At 54.3% G+C, this 22,612-nt stretch overlaps 1 protein-coding gene across 3 annotated transcripts in view; it reads right to left on the bottom strand.

Moving 5' to 3' along the window:
• Positions 1-22,612, bottom strand: part of LOC128847694 (polycystin-1-like) — a 60,913-nt gene that overhangs the window by 6,543 nt on the left and 31,758 nt on the right. For 2 of the 3 annotated variants that reach the window (XM_054047306.1, XM_054047307.1), the window contains 22 exons: positions 22,354-22,494; positions 21,496-21,637; positions 20,532-21,122; positions 19,840-19,996; positions 18,367-18,625; positions 16,802-16,997; positions 16,103-16,270; positions 14,429-14,572; positions 13,627-13,837; positions 12,652-12,775; positions 11,222-11,371; positions 10,415-10,479; positions 9,139-9,362; positions 8,717-8,834; positions 8,185-8,360; positions 7,335-7,537; positions 6,492-6,683; positions 5,453-5,607; positions 4,116-4,246; positions 2,887-3,055; positions 1,393-1,521; positions 114-288 (listed from right to left, as the gene is read on the bottom strand). In XM_054047306.1, the coding sequence (XP_053903281.1) occupies positions 114-288; positions 1,393-1,521; positions 2,887-3,055; positions 4,116-4,246; positions 5,453-5,607; positions 6,492-6,683; positions 7,335-7,537; positions 8,185-8,360; positions 8,717-8,834; positions 9,139-9,362; positions 10,415-10,479; positions 11,222-11,371; positions 12,652-12,775; positions 13,627-13,837; positions 14,429-14,572; positions 16,103-16,270; positions 16,802-16,997; positions 18,367-18,625; positions 19,840-19,996; positions 20,532-21,122; positions 21,496-21,637; positions 22,354-22,494 (4,020 nt within the window). The remainder of the gene's footprint in view (positions 1-113; positions 289-1,392; positions 1,522-2,886; positions 3,056-4,115; positions 4,247-5,452; positions 5,608-6,491; positions 6,684-7,334; positions 7,538-8,184; positions 8,361-8,716; positions 8,835-9,138; positions 9,363-10,414; positions 10,480-11,221; positions 11,372-12,651; positions 12,776-13,626; positions 13,838-14,428; positions 14,573-16,102; positions 16,271-16,801; positions 16,998-18,366; positions 18,626-19,839; positions 19,997-20,531; positions 21,123-21,495; positions 21,638-22,353; positions 22,495-22,612) is intronic. The other variant, XM_054047308.1, reaches the window with a different exon arrangement.

Here is a 22,612-nt window from a genome sequence, read left to right as displayed (position 1 = left end):
TGTGGCACAATCTCTGGAGAAAAAGCGCCCACTGGGGTGGGTTAAACATTGGCTGCATTCTGCTGGGAGCCAGCCCCGAGCCTTGGATGCATCTCTCAACGCAAGATACATACCACTAGGGCAAGTGGAAGGTCCAGCCTCGTGCCCAAGCGCAGCATTTGGCAGGGGAGGATGACGATGGAAGGAACAGCCGGTCTGACGGATGGGAGCTCGAGCAGGAGCATTACAGCCACGTACAGGTTGACATCAACGTTGTATTGGGTAAACTCCAGAAACACGGCTCTGGTCCTGTCGTGCAGGGAGAGAGCCGAGAACAGCGGGCTGAGAAGAAATATTTTCCAGGGCTCTGGAATGCTGGGTAATTGGGCCTAATTCTTGGCCCTTCTCATGGGGACATTTCAATCGGACTGCTGGGAAACACTGTTTGGACTTTCCACTTTCAGGGATGAAGTTGGGATGTCCCTAGCAGGTCACGAGCCATCAGATTCCCTAGGCTGTGCACAGACATACAATGCTACATCAGCTATCCATAGCAGGGGCAAGTCACCTGCCATCTATAAATTACACCAGAAATTCCCATTGCTGCCATTATCAGCATTTATTCAGCCTCTCTCATGCCATTTGGATAAGCAAGGTTGAACTGAACCATTTCTGTGGGTGATCTCAGCCTTACGGTGCAGAGGACCTCAATGCCTACCCCCAAATCAGGGTCTTGGCCATGCTGCCTTTGGGCCCCCTGGCAGCCAGACTCAGAGTCAGGGACCCCCAAAATGATGCTGTGAAACCTACTGACCTCAGCCAATGGTGTATATCTAGCATGTGAGCCAGCCGCAGAGTTATTGGATCCCAAGGAGACCCAGATGCAGTGGAAATAACAGTGCATTTTGTCTTCACAAACCCTGATTTTCCCATCCGGAGGTGCTCCGTCCCCAGGGGTTTGCTCCCTTATTCTAAGTAGCCACCACTGGCAATGTGCCCCCAACCCCTGATTGGTTTTGGTTAAGTTGACAACCAGCCTGCTCTCCGGCCCATGCCAGTCGGTGGCTCAGCAGTTTTGGCCATTGCACTGTGCAGTTCTATGGCCTGGGGGATCTCTCCCTTTCTCTGAGTCATCTGGAGTCGCTCTGCTCCACTTCAGAGAAAGGGAACGGGGGAAGTGGAACAACAATGGCCACCGCACAACGGGAGAGAACAAGTGACATCACCTTGCATTCTCAGGATGGTCATGTCCCACTCAGACGGATAGACAGACAGAGCTACTGCAGGAGAGAAGTAGCCATGCAATAACCCTCCCTCCCACAGGTAAGCACTCAAAGCCAACAGCGCATTCATTTCAATTTCCACTTCCCAGCCCCGTTGTCAAGGGAAAAGGTAAGGCCCCGAGTGACTTGCCTTTTGTTGATCCAGTTGCTGGCTCGCAGGTCAGCCAGTGTCCTTCGGGCTTCGGCAGAGCTATTTCCAAGCTCCCTCCAGCAGCCAGTGTTAGTGTGGTAAACTCCAACGTGCCCCCAGATCCAAAACCTGCCCCAAGAAACGGGGATGGGGAGACCAGAAAATGTAGTTGTGAAACACAGAGTGGGCGAGAGGCTGGATTGGGAGCCCTAACTCGGGCGGTGATCTGGTCAGATCCCAAGCGAGAACAGAGACGGGCCAGCCTCCATTTAGATGGGATACCCCGAGTGAAAACCCAGGGTGCTGCAGACAGGAGAGCTAGGGATTCAGGACGTGACCCTGTTATCTGAATCTGTAGTGACCCAGTGCTTCTGCATGGACCTAGGAGACCTTTGGGTGATGCATGAATTGAAATTCATGGCCACTTGTCATTAAAGACTGCATGGCCTGTTCAGTGACAGAAGAGATCTTTAATCCTTGCGTCCTGGCCAAATTCCAACCGGGGAGGCACACATTCTGCCTCCCTGGATTTGCTCTGGATTTCCAGCTGGCTATGGTCTTCGCCTTCACTTCCTCTGTTGTGCTATTGCGTAGTAGTTGCTGTGGGCTGTGACAGTTGCTGTGTTCCAGTGTCTCCCATGTGTGATATAGATATATCTTTCAGAGTAGCAGCCGTGTTAGTCTGTATCCGCAAAAAGAACAGGAGTACTTGTGGCACCTTAGAGACTAACAAATGTTCCACTCTATATGCATCCGAAGAAGTGGGTTGTAGCCCACGAAAGCTTATGCTCTAATAAATTTAAATAAATAAATAAATAAATAAATCTAATAAATCTAATAAAAATCTAAGGTGCCACAAGTACTCCTGTTCTTTTTATAGATATATCTATCCATCCTCGGGTCTGCTTCTGCAAGGTACTGAGCGCCTCCTGAATGGTACCAAGCAGCCGCACCACTCACTGAAGTTAATGGAAGCTACAGAGACCCAGCTGCTTGCAGGATCAGGTCCATAGTTTGTGAAATGCTTTGGGATCCTTCTGAATATTCCCCTCAGTGCAGGAGACCGGACTAGATCACCTATCGCGGTCCCTTCGAGTCCTACGTTCCTGTGATTCCACGAACAACTATGATTCAATGAACAGAAGGAACATTGCTGCTGATTGTCAGCTAACACTCAGGGAAACTGGGGATGCCACAGCCCAGGGTGGAGAGAGGGGAAAGAGGACAAGAACTGGGGTAAATCACGTCCCCATGGAGTCACTCCAGGATTGTGACACTCCTCTGGAAGAGTTTCTTGTGAAAGCAAAAGTGGAACCTTCCTGGTGGTTCAGTGTGAAGTAACCTGGGGCTACTAGTTGGGGACTCCTGAGCTGACCCATGGGATGGGGAAAATCAGGGTACCCAGAAGCAGAAATCCACAGCCAAGCGTCTTGGTTGCATAACTGCTCTGAGCTGCCAATTAGTGCCCACTCCACCCTGTGCCAGCGTTCTTACCCACTAGAGTCATGGGATGAATTCTGGAGGCTGGGGTCAGCGCACGCATCTCTGTCCACTTGGCCACTCCTGGAAACCTCTGGTCTGGGCGCTGACAAGTGGCAGAGGGGACAGGTTCTGTTAGTGACGTGATGTGTCAAGAGAGACCCAAGCCCAGGTTGGGGGAGCACTGAGGGTGCAGAAAAGCAGAGCGGGAGGACGAGATTTTGAGTTGCACATGAACAAGTTTAGATGCCCAGTTAGAAACAACACTCCTTATTTTGCTCTCCAGATGTAGGTTATCCCAGTGTCTCCCCTCTGCACCTGGCCTGTGCCCTCGACCTCCATTGTTTCCTTTCTGGTTCTCAGCTCTACCCCCTCCCAGTCCCGATTCCTTGTCTGTTTAGGGTTCAGCAGGGTGTTCCCCCATCTTCGCCCTCCCTCATTGGCCAGCAGGGCTTGCTCTAAAGCATCAAAAGGGGGGCCTGAGCCTGCATTCCTTACTCAGACCAAACTCCCAGGAAGGTCAATGGGAGGCAGGACTGCAGGATTCAGAGCAGGGCTCTCCATCATGTCCCCCACCCTCCTTCTGCAGGAGCAGCATGTGCTCCCTTCGCAGCACGCTCAGCCTCCATTGGCCCAGGAAACTCCAGCCCTGCACTGAGATTCAATGCCTGGATGTGTCCAGTGCTATCCCATAACCACTGGGATGACCCTTAGTCCCCATCTCCCTGGTGACTTTGCCTCCGCTGTGCCCCACGTCTGGACCTGTGGGCTTTCCTGCCCTTCCATTCCTCTGTGTGTCACACTTCAGGTGCCGGTTTTTAGCCTGGATCCCCTGATCACAGCCCCTTCCCTTCTTTACCAATGCTCAGTGTTTGGGGAAGTGGCTGCTGGGCTGTGACTCCCCTGACCCAGTTTTATACACAGTTAGGCTTTAACCCCGGGGACTGTAGAGAGAAACATCAGTATCCCCTAAACTTTCTCTAGTGGTTGGAGCAGTGAAGCGGGAATCTGAACCCTCGGATTTTATTGGTAACACTGCATGACCGTGAGCATGTCACAATCCTCCGTGCCTCAGTTTCCCTACCAGTCAAATGGGGGATGATGCTTCCTGTCAGGTCTATACTCCTGGCTAGCTAAAATGGAGCAGTTGACTCTCTGGCTGGTGCCATTTTGGGCCCCACAGTCCTCCCCACTCAGCTACCCTTCTCCCAGCCAGCAGTACAGGTGATTTTACCAGCCCTCACCCAGATCCAGAGGTACGTTCCCAGCAGAGCTCTCCTGCCGGAGACGAGGCACCCCAACCAGGGTCAGTCGGGGATTGTTGTAGAGGTAGCTCAGTAACACAGAGTCTATCCACTCCCATGTGTCAGAGTAACTGCAAAACAAAGAGGTCAGGGAAACAGGTGCATTTCACCCCAGTGCAGTATAACTGGCCGGTGCCCTGTGTACCCCGACATCCCACCCCTGCAGAACATGCCCTGCAGAGTGGGGTCCTGTTGTGGACTCTCGGCTTTTCCTTAGTTAAGTCAGTATGTCTGTAGCCCTGATGGTTGTGAAGATAACCGTGAAAATAGGAACTGAGCACAAGCCAACTTAGCGCCGTCTTCCCTGAGTCTGCAGAGAGCCTGACACACTTGCTCTGAAAGGGGTGAACCGCCCCCTTTGTTTCGGTGGGTTAACTCTGAAACCTAAAGGGGGCAATTTAAATAGCAACACTGTTAACCATTTCACCGCTGATCATTATTATTATTTAGTGTTTGTATTGTGGCAGCAGCTAGCAGCCCTACTCGTGGACCAGGGCCCCATGGTGCTAGGCGCTGTGCAAACTCAGAACAAAAACATCCAGCTCGAATGAGATTATCCCACAATCCCAAACTGCCTCCTCTCCCTCACCAGTTGACCCCTATCCAGCCCCAACTGTCCCCTCCCAGCTGTCAGAACCTCCAGCTTCCCCCTGGCTACTTCGACAGTGTAATTATTTGTATATTACATAGTGCCTGGAGGCCCTGTTGTGTTAGGTGCTGTACAAATATACTGTAAACAACAGGCCTTGCCCCCAAAGAGTTTACAAGTTCTGCACCAGCCATTCAAAACCTGCAGCACAGAGAAAACGAACAATGTGTGGGTGGTGTAAAAGGAATTACACTGAATAGCAGTATAAACATACAGGGGATGCTGCTTTAGGAGTCACTGTTAGTTTAATGTCAAAAAAGTTTCACATTTAAATTGCACCACCAAGTTTCGAGCCTGGTACCCCAAAACTCCACGGATTCCAGGTGATCTCACTCCAGGGACAGAGACACTGCCTTAGATCAGAACCGTGGTCTAACTAGCCCATGAGCCCATCTCCAGTGACCAGCAGCACTGCAGAAGGCAATTATGTCATAACCGGCACATGGGGAAATTTTCTTCCTGATGCCTATTAGTCATCTGGTGATTGATGCCTGAAGCATGAGTATGTGGGGTCTTCAGTATAACAACAACTCTACATACTCAGGCTTCAGGGCATCAATCAACAGCTGACTAACAGGCTACAACAACAAATCGCTGCTCCATCCCTTCCCCCGCCTGGGGTCCTCACCTGCGCACAGAGGAGAAGTTGAGTCCTCGGTCATTTGGGGCAGTGACGGCCTGTCTGACAGCAGCATGCAGGAGATGGATGTTGCGGTGGTGGAAGCAGCTCTGGTAGTTGACAGTCAGAACCACCAGGAGGAAGAGCATGTGGGTGAGACAGCTCTGGGGAGGGGGAGAAAATGGAGGCATTCAGGTAAGGAATGAATGCTGCGCAGTCAGGAAAGCTGGATTGTGGGCTGAGAAAGGGGACTGAACAGGATGGGAACTGCCATACAAGGGCAAGCCAAGGGTCAGTCGCGCTCATCTCCTGTCTCCAAGAGGGGCCAGAGCCCGATGCTCCAGAGGAAGATGCTAGAAACCCCATCATGGACAATCTTGGAACAATGAGAAGCTTTTCACGGCCCGGTCATCAGGCCCAGAGCCCTGCAGCATCACAAGCTTTGGAGACACAGCCAAGAATTTGGACTGGACCCAGCTATCCTCAGGTGCAGCTAAACGGTGCAAATCCAAACTCACACTGACATCTAGTGGCCACAGCGAGCCCTCACAGCTGTGATTCTACCTTTCAGTTCAATACATCACACACCCTCCACCCCGCCCCTTTGGCTTCTGGGGCAAAACACAGCCAAGGCTGCTCGGTGCTGGACCTGGGCATTGTACAAACATTCACACCGGCCTCCTTCTCCTGCCAGTAAGCTGGTGCTCTCCTGAGTTCAGCTCTGAGCATGGGGGTGCATTGTAACATTGGCACTGCGGTCAGAAGGAGGGGCTGGGTTCGGTTGCCAGCTGGTGCCCTTAGGCTGGGTTCACAGCCCAGCTGGGATGCGAGGGCTGCAGCTGGGGGGGCGGGGAATGGAGAATGAGGACAGCAGAAAAGGGAGGTTTAGGTTAAATTCCCCTTGGACAGTTCCTCACGGCACTCCGTGAATGTCCTGTATCCCCCCTCCGCATCGCAAGGACTCCCTAGGAGCTAAGCGATGGGAGTCCCCACAGGCTTCTTAGCAGCAGCCAAGCAAGGTGGGGCGAGTCCCAGGGGAACACATTACCCTCATCAGCGCTCGCAGCGCCCGCACTTTCCTCGCCTCTTCCTTGGCCTGGAGAAGCCCGTATCCACAGGGCGCTCGCACCTTCCCAATGCGCTCGGGCACTGGCTTTACCAGCGGCTCTTCCACCAGCCCCTCTCCTTCGCTGTCCACCGGCTTGGTGATGAGAGCAGCACGCAGGGCCTCCAGCACCACCTGCCCCGACAGGACAACGGAGAGCGTGTGAGCCCCAGGGCCAGGGGCTGTTACTCTTCTAGGGCCCCAGAGAGCAGCAGGTCACCCTGACCCACAGAGCAATGCCCCATGGGTGGAAATGGTGGATGCCCAGAGTGAAGGGGGAGGGGTGCTGAATAAACCCTCAGTGCGGGAGGGCAAAGGCCCCAATCTCCACTGAATGCCCCCGGCCTGATTCCAGCAGGATGTGCAGTAGCTCCTGGGATAACACTGCCCCCACTTTACAGATTGGGAAACTGAGGCACAGAGAGGACCAGCGGCTTGCCCCAGGTAACACAAGCGAGCCAGTAGCCAGCAGGGATTCAAACAAAGCCAATGGGCGAGTGTGAAATAGTCCCTCCTCTAAGTCCGTGTGCAGGAGGATCTGCATTGAGGTCGCCAGGGTTCCATCCCCACTGGCCACTCACTCACTTGTGTGACCTTGGGCAGGTCATTCGCCCGCTCCCTGCCTCAGTTTCCTCATCTGACAGTGGGGGCAGTGTCATCCCACCTTAAGGGTGCTGTGAATTAACTGATGTCTGCAAAATGCTTTGTGGCTCTCCGCTGGGAGGGGCTGTGGATGGGCAAAGCCGAAGGGTTATCTGCAGTGCCAAGAGGAGTAGGGGCCGTTACCTTCAGTGGCTCCAGCAGCACAAAGGAGGTGATGAAGGAGAATATGCAGGAGATGAGCCACATTAGGGCAGTGTGGTCATGGAGGGAGGAGCCGTAGAGGATGGTGACGGTGAAGCAGCCTGCTAGAAGCAGGAAGATGAAGGCATAGGTCATAGGCAGCGCCCAGCCAGGGAAGAGCCACTCCAAGGGTCTGCGGGACACCCCTGCAGGAAAAGCAACCAGAGTTGTTCTGTTTAAACCCGCATCATCACTTAGACCCCACAGACTCAACATTACCCTCCCCTGGCCACAATACTGGGGCAGCCCCACTGCCTCCCCTTGCACAGGGGCAGGGTTGGCATTTCTAGGGCTATAGAAACCAATCCAGCTGCTTTCAGTTAGCTTCCCTTCCTCTGCGCTGGGATCCAGGCTCCCCTCTCCTCCCTGGCTGCTGCCTCTCGCCGGAGATGCCGCCGTTTCAACCTGTGTTTGGAGTTATTCCTCTCGCCAAGCATATGGCGGCTCAGCGGCAGGCGTGTGGGCCGCAGCTGAGAGACTTGGCTTCCCTCCCCAGCTGGTGCTGTGGGGCAGGAAACAAGGATGCACCATCACTCCCCAGCTGGTGCCGTGGGGGAGCTAGGGGCAATCCCTGCCTGGAGCAGTCAGAGAAGAACGGGAGAAAGAGGCATTCAAACCATGACCCGCGAGTCGCCAACAGATGTTAGATCCCTGCAGTGACCCAGCCTTATGCCCCCCGCCCGATGCAAAACCATTCTCATAGGCAGGAAATCTCTTCCTTCCCCCCCGCCCACCCCACCCCAATGGTCTAGTTCAGTTTGGGTGGCGCCCCTTTCCCAGGTGCCTCACACACCGATCCGGGTGGAGAAGGATGACACCGGGGCCGACAGAGGCTCCGGATCAGGGAGCGGCGCGCTGCCAGGGCTCGTCAGGGCGGAGATGTAGGAGAAGGACTTGCGCAGGAAGCCCCAGCCGCTCCTCCCCTGCTCTGGGATGCCATCGGACCAGGCGCTGCAGGGACTTTCCATACTGTAATGGGAGAGAGATGGTGGTTCATGATCGTCAACCACTGAGCCTGGGACTGGGGAGAGGCCCCTTGAGCTGTGCCAGAGCCCTTGGAGATGGGCGGGACATTAAAAGACCCAAAACTAAAAGAAAACAGAACAAGAATTCAGGGCTCTAGTTGGCCACAAAAAACACCACCCCTCGGGGTCAGGGTCTACGGGCGTCCCATTCCCAACAGTGCAGCAGTGAGAGAAACGGTCTCAGACTAGATGATCGTAATGGTCCCTGCTGGCATTACCCTCTATGAATCTCTGTGGCCTGGGCTCCCCCTGCCTTAGTTTTTTGGGGTGCTCTGAGCAGGGCCTGGCCCGGGTACCTACACATCGGAGACCAGATCCGCCTCGGCTCGGGGTGAGAACCTGCCGCTGTCGGACGTGACGCAGTCCAAGGAGCTGCTCCGCTGAGTCTCGGCTACGATGGAGTTGAGCAAATCTTCCTCTGTTGAACGGAGAGGGAGAGGATGGTGCTCAGTGAGACAGCTCTGCGGCCGGCGCAGGAGAGGAAAGGCAGGAGCACCTTGGGCTCAGTTCTAGCTTCACTGAGCTCAATGGCAAAACTCCCCTCGGCGTCAGTAGGAGCCAGGGCCATTCTGTCTGTTGTAGCAGCAGATGCATTTATCACACTAAAGCCGGACCACCACACTGTGAATCCTGGGCTGGAGAATGAGGATGGAAGACGGGGGCTGGGAAGAGGGAGTGAATGAGGGGAAGGATGGAAAGAAGAGTGGAGAGTTGTGGGTTACCAGAGCGGGTGAGGCGGTGGCCACGGCTGTCTCTCCTGCTATCCTCAGAGTCCCCTAAGGAGAAGGACAGTGGGTCATCATCAGAGCTGGATGCAGACTCGATTCCCAGCTTCAGCAGGGCCTTCTTCCTCTTGAGGATCCGACTTTGGCTCACCAGGGGGTCCAAGTTCAGAAGATCTGGGACGTCGAAGATGCTGTCGCAGGAGGGCCAACGTTTCGCGACCCTGCAGAACCAAAGGGGCGACACGTTCCTGAGCTCTGGTCCTAGTGCAAAGGAGGTCCCTTCCTGGCTCGGACATTCAGAGTGTGACAGTTCTGTGTTTGGACAGGAACCGCCCTCCTGCCTGGCTGGTCGTTGGTAATGAATTTGCCATCTGTGGTCTAACCATCAGACCAGCCTAGAAACATAGACCCCGTGTCCCCTCTGCTGCATGGGGCTTGCATTTGTCACCTATTTCTTATGGGCCTGTGCAAATTCCTCAATCCAGACATCAGCTGGAGAGGGTTTATAGACCCTCTCTGCCCACGGAGAGATCTCCAAGGACTTGTCAAAGCTCTGAGGAGTCTCCGCATCTTATCTGCCTTGTAGTCTCCCCACCACGACCCTCCTTGATGTTCTGCATTGCAGCCCCATCCTTCTGGCCAACCCCTCTACCACCCTGGCTGGCTGGATTACTGCTATCAGGCCAAGACACTTCCCACGCAAGGGGCCGACTTCTCTGCTAGGTCACTATTTTAGCTCCCCCAGCGTGGGGCGCCAGGCACTGGAACGGAGACTCAAACCTACATCTCCCACACATTCGTCAAGAGCCTGACTGCTAAGCTGCACCAGCCATTCCAGTGCCACTCTGGGCCTGCACAGCCAGCGTTACTGTATCTGCCGGATGCCAGCCCAACTGCAGATTCGTTAAAGCACAGAGGCTGAGCTCTCCCTCGCTGTAAAGCTGACTTGGGGAGTCCTCCCGTGAATGGGATGTAGTCAGAGCTGGTGGGGCGCTAAGTTACAAATGCCTGAATGCAGGTTTTTCAATAATCTTCAGTTCAGAATACAATGGGTTAATTTTCTCCAGCAGCTGAGACCTGATTCTCTCTTGCCAGCATGGGTGCGTTACTAGGGCTGTTCTCTCATCCCCATCTTGGAAGAAAGGAGAGGGTCACCCCATCAGCCCCCTGCCTGCATCTGCCTCTCTGCAGCCATTTCCCCTCTAAAGAACTGATTCAGAGTGGACACAAATCTCTTTCAATTCATCCCCTTGTCCAGCCCCCTTTGGTGTACCTTGCGTTGCCCACTTTGGTGAGATTCTCCTGGGTGGACACTGGCCTCCTACTCCCAGGCGACTCCTGAAAAGAAAGGGATGAGGGGGGTGCAGATGAACTATGAGGGGTGACAGAAGCCACATGGTCATCAGGACTCCTGGAGGGTGTCCCCTGGCACCCGTTCTGCCTTAGAGCAAGATGGCTGTTTCCCTTTGGCTTCCAGCCCCCTATGAAGCCCTTTATATAAATGGCCATTGCCGTTTAGGGAACACACCCTTCCTTGCATCCAACCAAAGAGAAGCTCTCAATAACAGAGAAAGAGAGGGTGCTGCTGAGATTGCACCCCATTTTACTCTAGTCCAGCAATGAAAGGGTTAAGAAAAGCCTTCAGGATGAAGTGGGATGAGCTCTCCCCTCTGTGAGGACCTGCCTCTGGGAGCTGGAGACACTGGATCTGCCCCCACTAGACCAGTGAGGGTGGCCTCTGAAAGCAGAGGGGTCAGGGATGAGGGCTCTGCAGGGAGAGTTAAGGAGTCTCTGCTCTACTCAGCAGATAGGATGAATGGGGCTGGCCTCCAGAGAGCGAGCAAACCTGCCCCATCTGCAAACCAGAGAGTCCTGACTCCTGGCTCAATCACCCTTTGCTGGGAGTTCAGTTTTCAGAGAAGTTGTCTTTTCCAAAGCCCAGGGGTAGTGGCGTGTGTCTAGAAATACAGCGCTCACCTGGGAGGGCAGCAAGACAGAGACAGACATGTAGCCCCTCACCTCCCAGGGCCTTTTCTTCACAGGTCCCCAAAAGATGCCCATAGAATGGCCTTTCACTTACACCACTGACAGAGCTCCCATCCATGATGGATTCCATCCCCCCTGGGATGGACAGGAAGGAGGAACTGCCCAGGTCAGCATGCTCCAGGCACACATCCATCTCCACAGTCTGAGAGTCCTGCACGGGTGGGTCGGGGTCTTCCACAACCACCTGTCAGAAACAGAGGAAAGAGGAGTGCTCCCAGTCTGGAGGCTGTGACCGAGGGCGTGTCTAGAACCAGGTTCCAACCAGGTCCCTTTGCGCTGGCGCATTGCCCTTCCCGCAAGATGCTGACATGTGTTAGAATCTGTCACCTGCATATGCAGAGGCTAGTGTGTGCCCAGGTGTCAGTCAGCACATACAAAGCAGCACGTGCACAAATAGAGGCAGGGGTCTGACAGCTGGACCCTAAGCGTTACTACTGCAATTTCAGTTTGGCATCAAGAGAATTCCCCTAAGAGACAGACAGCTGTCTAGTGGGCTGTGCACTGAACTGGGACACGGGAGACCTGGTTCTATTTCTGACTCTGCCACTGACCTGCTAGGTGACCTTGGGCAAGTCCCTGCCTCGCCCCGTGCCTCAGTTTCCCCATCCGTAAAATCTGGAGAATGATACTGGCCTGCTTTGTAAAGTGCTTTGAGAGCTAGTGATGAAAAGTGTTGTATAAGAGCTAGGTACTGTCATTACTCCCTAACTGAGCCTCTGGAAGTCAGATCGTGTGGAAGAGCTTGGCAGCTGTGTGTGCTCACGGCAGAATATCTTCTGCAGAATTTCCAGTTCTCCTATTATTATACTCAGATTGTAAGTTCTTTGAGGCAGGGGCTGTCTTTTTGTTCTGTGTTTGGACAGGGTCTAGCACAATCGAGTCCTGGTCCAAGACAGGCTCCTAGGTACAGTACAAATAATAATAATTATTAATGATAATATTATAACCCTGTTCTAAAAACAGCCCTAAGTGCTTGTATGTAAACCTGGTCAACATTTTTGAAATTCTTCATTTTGATGAAGGTTTTTTTTTAATCAAATTTTGAATTTCTATGAAAAACAGACACATTTTTGCACAAATCACACCCGATTTTTTGACCAAGTCTAATTTTCCACTATTTTTGGCTGTATATTTTAGCCTTGTCTTCCCACCGTGTCTGTAAAATAAGATGGCAACATTTCAGAGAGCATCCTTGAAACTATTACATGGATTTTGTGCCGGTGAAAAGGGATCTGACTGACAACCCTGGATACTGGCGTGTATTGTCAATATTTATGCACAAAACAGGCACTGCAGAGGCAGTGACAATGCAAGGTCCTTCATTCTGATCATGCCAAACTTCCCGCCCCTTAGGATGGGGACGGATGGACCTTGGTGGGGTTGTCGCAGCAGGTTCAGTGGGTGATGTAGCTGGGGGGAGGAGGTTGACTAGATGTTGTGTGTGGAGGGTAACTACTGTAGTACCTTACTGCGAGTTTTCCTGAAGATGAAGGTGAAGAGAAGCTGTATCGGGAAGACCACCACAGCCACGACCATCCCCACAGCAATGCTCTCTGCTGTTACTGAAACCTGGCTTCCCAAGGGAACACTACGGGAGAGAAACAAAGCCAGAGGACAATGTGGTGACTTGAAAAGTCCTGTGTTAATGGGGAGTTCTCGAGGTCCCTTCCAGCCCTACAGTTCCAGGGTTCCAGGACACTGGGACATTCATACTGGGTAGGGGCCTACATTCTGCACAGGCCTCTCTGGGAGCAGAGCCATCACACAGACTGCGGATCTATGGCGAAAGGTTAAAACCACCTGGGCATGCTTAGTCGTGAGAAAAGAAGACTGAGGGGACCTGAGAACCTTCAAATATGTGAAGGGCTGTTCTAAAGAGAACAGTGATCAATTGTTCTCCATGTCCATGGAGACAGAACAAGAAGTAATGGGCTTAATCTGAAGCAAGGGAGGTTTAGGTTAGATGTTAGAAAAAGCTTTCTAATTCTGAGTAGTTACGTTCTGGAATAAGCTTCCCAGGGAGGTTGTGGAATCCCCATCACTGGAGGTTAAGAACAGGTTGGACAAACACCTGTCAGGGATGCTCTGGGTTTACTTGGTCCTGCCTCAGCACAGGGGGCTGGATTAGATGACCTCTCGAGGTCCCTTCCAGCCCTACAGTTCCATGAGTCTAAAGCATCAGATACTTCCTCAGCACCCATATCACCATTCAAGCTGGGATTTTCAAAGGAGCTTAAGGGAGTGAAGACATCCAAATCTCATTGCGATCCAGTGGTATTTGGGTGCCTAACTCCCTTGAAATCATTTGAAAATCCCAGCCCCAGTGGCTTTTCCTTCCCTCACTCACTACTTTCCAACCCTCCCTCCCTCCCTCTAGCTCTTTCTCTGTCTACTTGCATGAAACCCTCCTGTAAGAGACAGAGATGTAGGGGGACCCACCTGTAGCCCTCAACTCCGATGGCTCCATACCAGAGCACACATATAGCCAGGAAGAGGTACACAGCAAGCACGCAGCAGGTAATCCTCTGCACCCGGGTGAAGCGGCTGTGGGGAGAGCGGCCCCAGACGGAGAGCCACACATGCCAATCAGAAAAGCCAAGACGCAGCTGGGCAGGGAAAACTCGAGAGAAGCATCTCAGCTCCTGTGGGCCTAGAAGCGGCATAATGCAAATGATCAGCATTCCCTTCTCTTCCTCCTCGGGGATTCTATCCCCAATCTCCTTCCCCTCCTCTGGGCATTTCCCTCTAGCTGTCACCTCTGCCATCACCAGCACCTTCCTTCTCGCTTGATCACCACCATGAGTTCTTTCCCCGTTGTCTTCTCCGGGGTCTCCATCGCCACCATCACTTAGAGAACTCCTCCCAGTTAGTCTGGGCACCAGCGGCACTCGCGCTATCAAAGATACCGTCATTCCTTGCCCCCTGCCACCCTTCCTAGTGTCCTCACACCCATTGCCATTGTCCACCCAGATCACATTCAGCGTGTGGCCTGGTGGACAGGGCTTTGGACTGGGAGTCAGGAGATTCCCTGCTGACCTGCTGTGCAACCCTGGACAAGTCATTTCCCCTCCCACCCTGGGTCTGCCTCGTCTATTTACATTGTCAGACAGGGACTGTCACCTACTATGTGTTTCCGCAGCATTAAGCAGAGTGGCTCCTGACCTGGGTCAGGGCCTCCTGGTGCTCCTGCAGTAATAATGCTAAGGGAAGCTTTGGATTGTCTCCAGGGGGCAACACTCACATGCAGCCAAGACTTCCTTTTCAACCAGTCCTTCGTTTTGCTCATTTTCCACTGACAGCCAGTCGTCCACCAGGAAGAAATACATATGGTCTGTCTGTCTGTCCCAGACAACAACATGCTGCAGGTACCAGGAAGGGTCCAACCCTGGGGACACAGAGGAGGAGAGAATGACGCACCTGCGTTTCTAATGACTGCGTTCCCAGGACAGTTCCTAATGGATTTACATCCTTGCTGCTCACTTCTCTGCTCAGTCGTCCTCCGATGGAGGGAGATGGAGAGGAGAATGCTAGCCTCCATCCCATTCTCACCTCAGGCAGAAGTCCATGGACATCTTGTTACGATACGTGCTTTGCAAAGGGCTCGAATCCAGGAGCTAAGGAGCTGATTAGTTCTCAGGATGGATGTACAGAGGCTAACCTACTTTATGTGAGCTATTGAGTTCCTCTTGCTCAGAAGTGCTTGGAAACTTAGTTTGCGAGTTCTTTGGAGCAGCAACTGCATCTCACCCAATACGTGTGGGACAGCAGCTAGTGCGTTGTTGATGCTACTACCATGCAGATATAGAATGACGATAACAGTAAATGTTGTAATTAACGTTCTAGCTTGCAACTGTCTTTTGTTGGGGCTGAGCCAAAGCTGTGTCTGTAGAACTGCTGGTGAGGGATGGGCTGGCTTACAAATTAGTAAAACCACCGCTGCCTTTGATCTCTCACCCTTCTGTGTGTGTCATTAAAGTGAAGCATTTGGCTCTGAAATGTGTGTACCGGACGATTCCTCGTGATGCACATTGTGCAAGCCACAACCAGGGAAGAGAAAGCGTGAGGGAGTTAAACACAAAAACGTGTCCTGATGCTATGGGTCGGCTCCAAGACACCAAATCGGGGTAACGCAAGGCTAAAGCTAACCACTGTTCACAATTCCCCCGGTCTGCACATGGCTTGCAAAGAACAGAGAACCGGGGGCACCCCTTTATACTAGGCACTGTTAAATTATAGGTGCAGAGAGACAAATTAAGGATTTCAGCTTTACCTCTGAATTGCCTGGCTTCAATTTAAAGGAAACTTTATTGGGTCGGCCCCTCAGCTGGTGGAAATCAGCACAGTGCCCCTGAAGTCAATAGAACTACACTGATTGATACTAGCTGAGGATCCGGCCCCTTATAGTTGGGGTGGCCAAGATTTTTTGCAGTGACTTGAGATTTTGGGTACCTAATTGGAGATCCCTTAAGGGGGCCTCCGTTTCTGAAGGCGGGTGCTCAGTGCTTCCAAACGTCAGGCTCATTTAAGGGCACCCCAAATCTCTAGTCACTTGGGAAAAATGGCGCCCTGGGACATAAAGGCTAGTCTGAAAATTAACAGAGTTAATCACTGCTAATGAAACATTAATGACACATAAAGAGGCTACGTGTCTCCCATTGACCCCAGAACACGCCAGCTCCTGATCAAGACCAGCGCAGAGTTTATGCGGAGAAATCCACGGCCGGGGTGTGCGCTGCACCTGAAGTCCTACGCCAGCACTCAGGGTGCTCCTGCAGCAAGCCCATCTCACCAATGCAGTGAGTGCGTCACACCTGCGTGCTGGAGCTGTGATGCAGCGGAAGCACCGGAAGCAACTTGACATCCAATGATCTAGATTTTCCTTATAGAAACATAACCCCTGAGCTATGTGCCGTACCGGTGTTGTCATGCCAGATGCGGATCTTCCAGATCTCTCCCAGGTTTGCATCAGTCTCCACCTGGAAAATATCCTGGCTGTTTCTCTGGAAGGCCCAGCCCTTGTCCAGGTGGCGAGAGCCACTTTTGTTCAGCCCATATAAGCTGATCCCTACGTGGGCAGTGGTACCTAGAAGAGACGTGTAACGGGATAGCTGACGTTGTGTCTATTGTCCCCAGCAGAATTCACCAGCCTTGTCCCCCCACAACCCAAGTTGGCTGCCAATGGCTGACACAACAGATGTTTCGGCCTTTAAGTGCACACCATTGGATGCCAACAGAAGTGATGTTGAAGACGGGGTGGGAGAGGGGCGTTGGTCTAGCTGCCTGAAAGAGGAGCAAACTCAAACAGGCATTGGGGAAATGTATTGTTTCCAAATTCATTCTACCCTGGGCATCCCCTTTCCTTTCTATCCCCCTAAGGGTACCAAACACAGCTCCACGAATGAACCCCATCCTGGCTCCAGAGACAGCCCACCGCTCCTGGGGCGAGGGAGGAACTGGGCTGGAACGATGGAGCACGCAGAGCAAACCCTGCTCTCCAGAAGCTTTCTAGGTCAGGGCCTTCTGCCCCAGGGGTTCACGTAGCTCCTCCCAACCCCCTGCAACCTGGCCCTTGACAGGAGCAGAATGGGCTGCTAGCTCTCGCCTGCCACTCTACCTGATCCTCTTTTCCAGCCAGTCTTCACCATTACCCAGTACTTGTACCGTCCGGGCTGGCCGCAGCGAGGAATGATGCCCACCCGGGTGATGTCAATGTCGTCCAGCTTGTGGGCGATCAGCACCATCCCCAGGTAGATGGCGAAGAGCACGCAGCAGGTAATCACCACCAGCGGAGCCTGTCTGGCGCGCTTGCTCTGAAACCCCAACACAGGTGAGGGTAGAAGCAAGCGGAGGGGGGCTCCATCGGCCGCTACCCACCCATCCACCCGTGGAGACGCAAGAGGCAGGAAGCGTCAGTGCTCCCCTCATTGTCATTACAACAATTCCAATGTGGCCATCACCCTGGCATCTGGGCACCTGAATGCCTTCCGATTAATTAATGAATGGAGCAGCTGCGGATCCTCCCTCCCTGTTAGAGGGAGATCTGGTATGCTGGGAGCACTAAAAGGAAAACAACCCCAAAGGACCAGGAGGGAATATTTCCTCCAAGTTCCTACCTTTGACCACTTGGAAACAGAAGCTCCTGGGGGGAAGGATAGCTCAGTGGTTTGAGCATTGGCCTGCTAAACCCAGGGTTGTGAGTTCAATCCTTGAGGGGGCCATTTAGGGGTCTGGGGCAAAAATCTGTCTGGGAATTGGTCCTGCTTTGAGCAGGGGGTTGGACTAGATGACCTCCTGAGGTCCCTTCCAACCTAGATATTCTATGGGGCAGTGGGGAACTCTAACCCTAACAACACGACCCCAGAGCAGGCGGGGCTAATGCACGTCTCTGCAGGTGACGTGGTCAAATAGGAGACTCGTTATTCCCCAACTGACCAAACTGACTTTGAACCTGAGTCTGGTGGCAACAGAATCGGTCTTTATCTTCAAATCCTGGGGTGCGAACATGGCAGACTTAGCTAGGATCCAGCCGCTGATCATTGAGCAAAGGGGTCTTGCTTTCCCTTCATCATCTCCCCTGTCCCTGTCTTTGGTGTGGAAATTCACCGGTGGTGTGTGTGGGTGTCACAGCCTAAGACCTGTTATGCACCATTTAAGTCTGCCTGAAGCCTTCAAATCAGGGCATACGTGGGCTCAGGTGTTGTCTAGCCCTTGGCCTAGTCCCCTCTGCACAGGGGAGAATTTCACCCCCCTACACACACCAGTTCTAGACCCAGGTGAGCCGGGTCCTTCCGCGCTGGGAGCGAGCAGACAGTTATGGGATAGCACGCTCAATAAGGCTCAATTGATCATCGAGTGTGCAGTGTGGAGACCAGACTATCAGCCCAACTCCTGCCACTGGCTCTTCGCACTGGGAGCCCCCCTTGCCTTTGAAGGGCATTCTGCATGCAGCGGGTCTCAGGCTGCTGCTAATGGAATCACTGGTCCGTGTGTGTTCCATGCGCCCCATTGTAGCCACAGAGCATAGGAGCTGTGACAGCCCCAGCCTGGCTCGTCAGCTCAGTGCTTTAGCTCTGGAGGTCCCTCGGTGTTGGCCAAGACGCCAGCTGTCACCATTACACTGACAGGGACAGTAACCAACCATCGCCTCCTTGCATGCCCAGACGGCCAGGCCCGGCTTACCGGGGGCAGGAAGAGGATGCTGTGAGGCGGCACAAAGAGACTGGCTCCGAAGACGGTGAGATGTTCTGTCAGGCACACAATCTCCTTCCGGCTGGTGGCGGCCGTCGGCCTCAGACCCTCTGTGCTCCACTGCATGCTGGGGAAGTGGAAGTACTGGCAGAGGCTGGCAAAGACCGTGACCGCGGCGCTGACGGGCGCCTGGGAGAAGCGGTTGGTGATGTTGACGTGATAGTCTCGGAGCGTCCCGTTGAAGCTGTGACTGGACGGGAGAGGGGACAGCATGGGGTGAGCTTACGTAGCACCACTCAACACAAAGGATGCCAACGCCCCTCTTACAGACTTCACACACCACTGAAGTGCAGCCCCCGCTGGGGTGGAATGCAGCCACTGTTTAGCATGACAGATACACAGTTTAGGACAGGAAGTGAAGGGCAGCGTATCTAAAGCAAACTACAGGAGGAATGTGGCACAACGTAGATCTCCAGGGCCGGGTTCGGCCAGGACACTGGGCTATGATCAGGCAAGTCCCGCAAGCAGGGCTGGCCCCAGCCATACTCCATGTGTGGGGCTGCATGGGGTTCCACACCGACCCCATGCTATGATCACACTTTCCCTGCCTGCTGTGCCTGTGAGCTCCCCAGCCTGCTGGCCTGGCTAGCAAACGTTAACACAGGGATCCAACCTTCTGACTCTCGTCCTGCACCTCCAAACCCCAAGCGAAAAGCCCCTGATCCAGCTAGGGTGACCAGACAGCAAATGTGAAAAATCGGGACGGGGGTGGGGGCGGGGGGGTAATAGGAGCCTTTATAAGAAAAAGTCCCAAAAATCAGGACTGTCCCTATAAAATCGGGACATCTGGTCACCCTAGATCCAGCTGCCAGGCTCCCCCAGCCCTGCCCAACGGCAGCACTCTCATCTCCTCCAAGCCCTGCTGATGTCTCCCTGCAGCAATGCCAGGCACCCTGACTGGCCACCACCACACCCCAAATGTACCACACTGTGGGCATCTGCCTTTCCCCCAACCCCACACCTGACTTTGCACAGGACCCTGTCCTCAAGCTCCACAAAACCAGTGAAAAGGGGTGCACCATGCAACCCAAGCAATGCGACATCACAGCTGTGTGCACTTAGGACGTTGCCCTGTAGTGATTAAGAACTACAGATCTTCCCCTCTCCCCTAGCTCCCAAATACCCTGCTAATCCTTCCCGGAGAGGAAAGATCTCCAATGAAGCAGTGTCTTTTCGCACAGGGAATGGATTTTCTTTGCTGCCCTGGACTGGGTCACTGCACCCCCTGTGCTCATCCCCTTGAGAAGGCAGGCTCTGATGCTGTGTGGGGAGGCACTGCAGGAGTCAGCTGTTTCTCACTGACACCCATTATTCCCCCTCGCGCCCATAAGGCAGGTGGAGCCCTCAAACCCCAGGCAGCAATGCTGCAGGAAGTCCCAGCACAGTGGGTGAATGGACACTCACGGAGATGAAAGCAAGATGGTGACCTCCCCGCTGCTGCCTCCTTGCCGGCTGTCAAAGAGCATTTCTTCCTTCCAGGCGTAGTGGAACTCATTGGGAACCGGAGCGTAGTGCCCGTAGAAACGGATCGAGGGCTCTCTCTCCTGGCTAGGGTCAAAACCTGTAAGGAGATGGACAGTCACTCCCAGTTTGCAACATTCAGCCAGGTCTGGCGCTTATTTACCTGGGCCTGGGGAATCTGTGCTTCGGAAGGGCGCAGCAGCAAGGAAGGGGATCTGATCTGGAAGGGTCACTTCCTTCACCCGGATGAGAATCCTGGGTTTGTGATGCGGAGAAAGCAGCGAACTGAGCTAACTGGGAGTCATTTGTAGCCTCCATTTGCAGTCCGGCACGCACCAGAGGGCGTGCGCGTACAGGAACAGGTGTACCCCTGCCCTCTGCTGATGGAGGCTTGTTCCAGGGTTTGTGGCTACGTCGCCCCCTAGTGGCTGGCCTACAAATGGGATCTATATGAGTCCTAAAGGGCAGCTCGTGGTGAGTCTCTGGCGATCCCTCGGATCCCTGTTATCCCTCAAACTGTAGCTGAGGGTCATGGTCTCTCTACACAAGAGGCAGAGGGAACCCCAGTGCTAATCCGCGTCGAACTGTCCCCCATCTCAAACCACGAGCAGCTCTGACTCCTGCTAACGACTCACCCTCCTGCACGGTGATGCCAATGTGGATGTGCACCCCCTCGGCCCGGCTCCCCGCCAAGGCCCTCACTGTGAAGTTGACCGATTCCCCAGGAGGGAGGAGGATGAGTGTCGGAGGGGAGCTCTGCTGCTCCTGCTGCCCCGTCGGCAGCCTCAGCCCGATAGCCCTCTCCTCGGACAGGTTGGAGACTGGGATGGGCACCCCTCTGGGAGTGGTGAACTCCAGCAGCGCCAGGCGGGTGGAGATGGAGGAGTTGGCGTAGTAGTTGAATGGGAAGGGGTTGACGGAGATGTCCATGAGCACCTGCACCACCTCCTGGCTCCCCGCCAGCTGCCTGGCCACCGTGCTGGGCACGGAGAAGAGACACCGCTCAGAGGGCACCAGGCACAGCAGGTTGGGGGAGTTGGCCCTCTTGCCCTGCGTGTGGATCTCCGAGACAGACAGCAACAAGGTCTCCTCATTCAGGACCCGGGACCTCATCAGGGACTTCATCAGGGCACGGGTGAGATTGAAGGCGGTCAAGGCCGTGCTGAGACCAGGGGCCCCAGACAGAGGCAGATGGGGGGCTGTGTCCAGTGCTGATAACGTGCTCCCTGGGAAAGATTTCACACCCCTTGGTTAGAGTCCTGCTGCTTCCCCCGTTCCTGTCCTCACATCTCCCTTCGTTAGGGCAACAGCCCCACTAGAAGCACAGAGCCCCTCAGTGTCAGACTTCACCTCAGGCCTGGCAAGGCTGCTGAGAACAACAGGCCGGGGAGCAGAAGGCTGCGGTGTTCTCTGCAGCACCAAACTCACTGAGCCGGACTGTGGCACTGCTACTGGCTGCCGAGTCAGAGAGCTGCCCAAGACACTGGGGGAGTCGGTGGCAAGAGGGCAGAGTCATGGATTGCAGCTCCCAGAGACACGGCTCTGCTGCCTCCCATGCCCCAGTCCCGCCCTATCACACTGGGGTGGCTCGTTGCTTACCCAGAATCCCCAGGATGCTGTTGCCGGCGGAGGTGGGCGTCTCGTGACCCTCCTCTGTCTCCGAGCTGATGACTTCGATCATTCTCTGGGCTGCTGCCAGGGTCCTGGCCTGGCTCTCGAGGCTGAGCTCTCCTGGAAACGCCTGAGGATGGGAAAGGGGGGGCCCCGGGTCACACTCCAGCAGATCTGTCCTACCTGCCTCAGCCTTCCCCCCATCCCGGCCGTATCCCGCAGACTTTGCTCTCCCTTGACTCCCATTCTCCGTCACTGCCACAGCCAGCCGAGACCTGCCAACCTCCCCACTCCACTCCACTCCTCCCTTCTTCCGTCTAATCCGGGGAGGCATTGAGAGAGTGCCCCTCCCTGTCCCTATAACCCTACCCAGCCCGCCCTCCCTGCACCAGGGCGCCCACAGGACGTGCTCACTTCTCTGTCTCCCAGGCCTCTCTCCGCCTCTCCACTGACCCAGGCAGCAGAAGCCATCACCGTATACTCTCTTGTTCCTCTTCTCCTGCCCCCTGCTCTTTCACCCCAGTGGGAGGCATTTGGGGGGCACGGGGCTCCCAGATTCCCTCTCGGCCCATTCTTTAGGCAACTGTCCCAGAGGAGGCCCCGTCCCCACAACAGAGTCCCATAGCCTGGAGGCTTTGCGAGCACAGGGCATGGGAGGACCAGGGGGCTATTCACACCCACCCAAAGGGGCAGGTTTTCAGTCTGGTGCATGGGAAAACGGAGGAAGACATCGAGGAAAGGGAGGGCCCTTCGGCTGATGAGATGGGGCTTTCTTCAAAGCAAGGAGCCTGTCTGCCACCACGGGAGTGACAGGCCAGGGGAAAAGAGGTAAGAGCCAGGTCCTACCACACACTGCTGCAGCGCCGCGCTCAGCTGGGCAACTTCCTTCACACTGGAGATATTGAGGGAGGCCAGGGCTGCGGTGACGTTGCTGCGGATGGAGATCCGGTCCCTCAGCTCCTCCTCATTGCCCTGGCTGCCCGAGTTCTGGAGCACACACACACACACGAGCGCTTGTGAGAGAGACATTTCTGTTGGGAGAGGGGGTGGGCATGTGCATGCACGTTCACGCCCGTGTGTTTGTACGCACGTGCCAAGGTCAAGT

The sequence above is a fragment of the Malaclemys terrapin genome, chromosome 13, assembly GCF_027887155.1.
Source record: "Malaclemys terrapin pileata isolate rMalTer1 chromosome 13, rMalTer1.hap1, whole genome shotgun sequence".
Taxonomy (NCBI): domain Eukaryota; kingdom Metazoa; phylum Chordata; order Testudines; family Emydidae; genus Malaclemys; species Malaclemys terrapin.
This window is presented reverse-complemented; position numbering and strand designations above follow the sequence as displayed.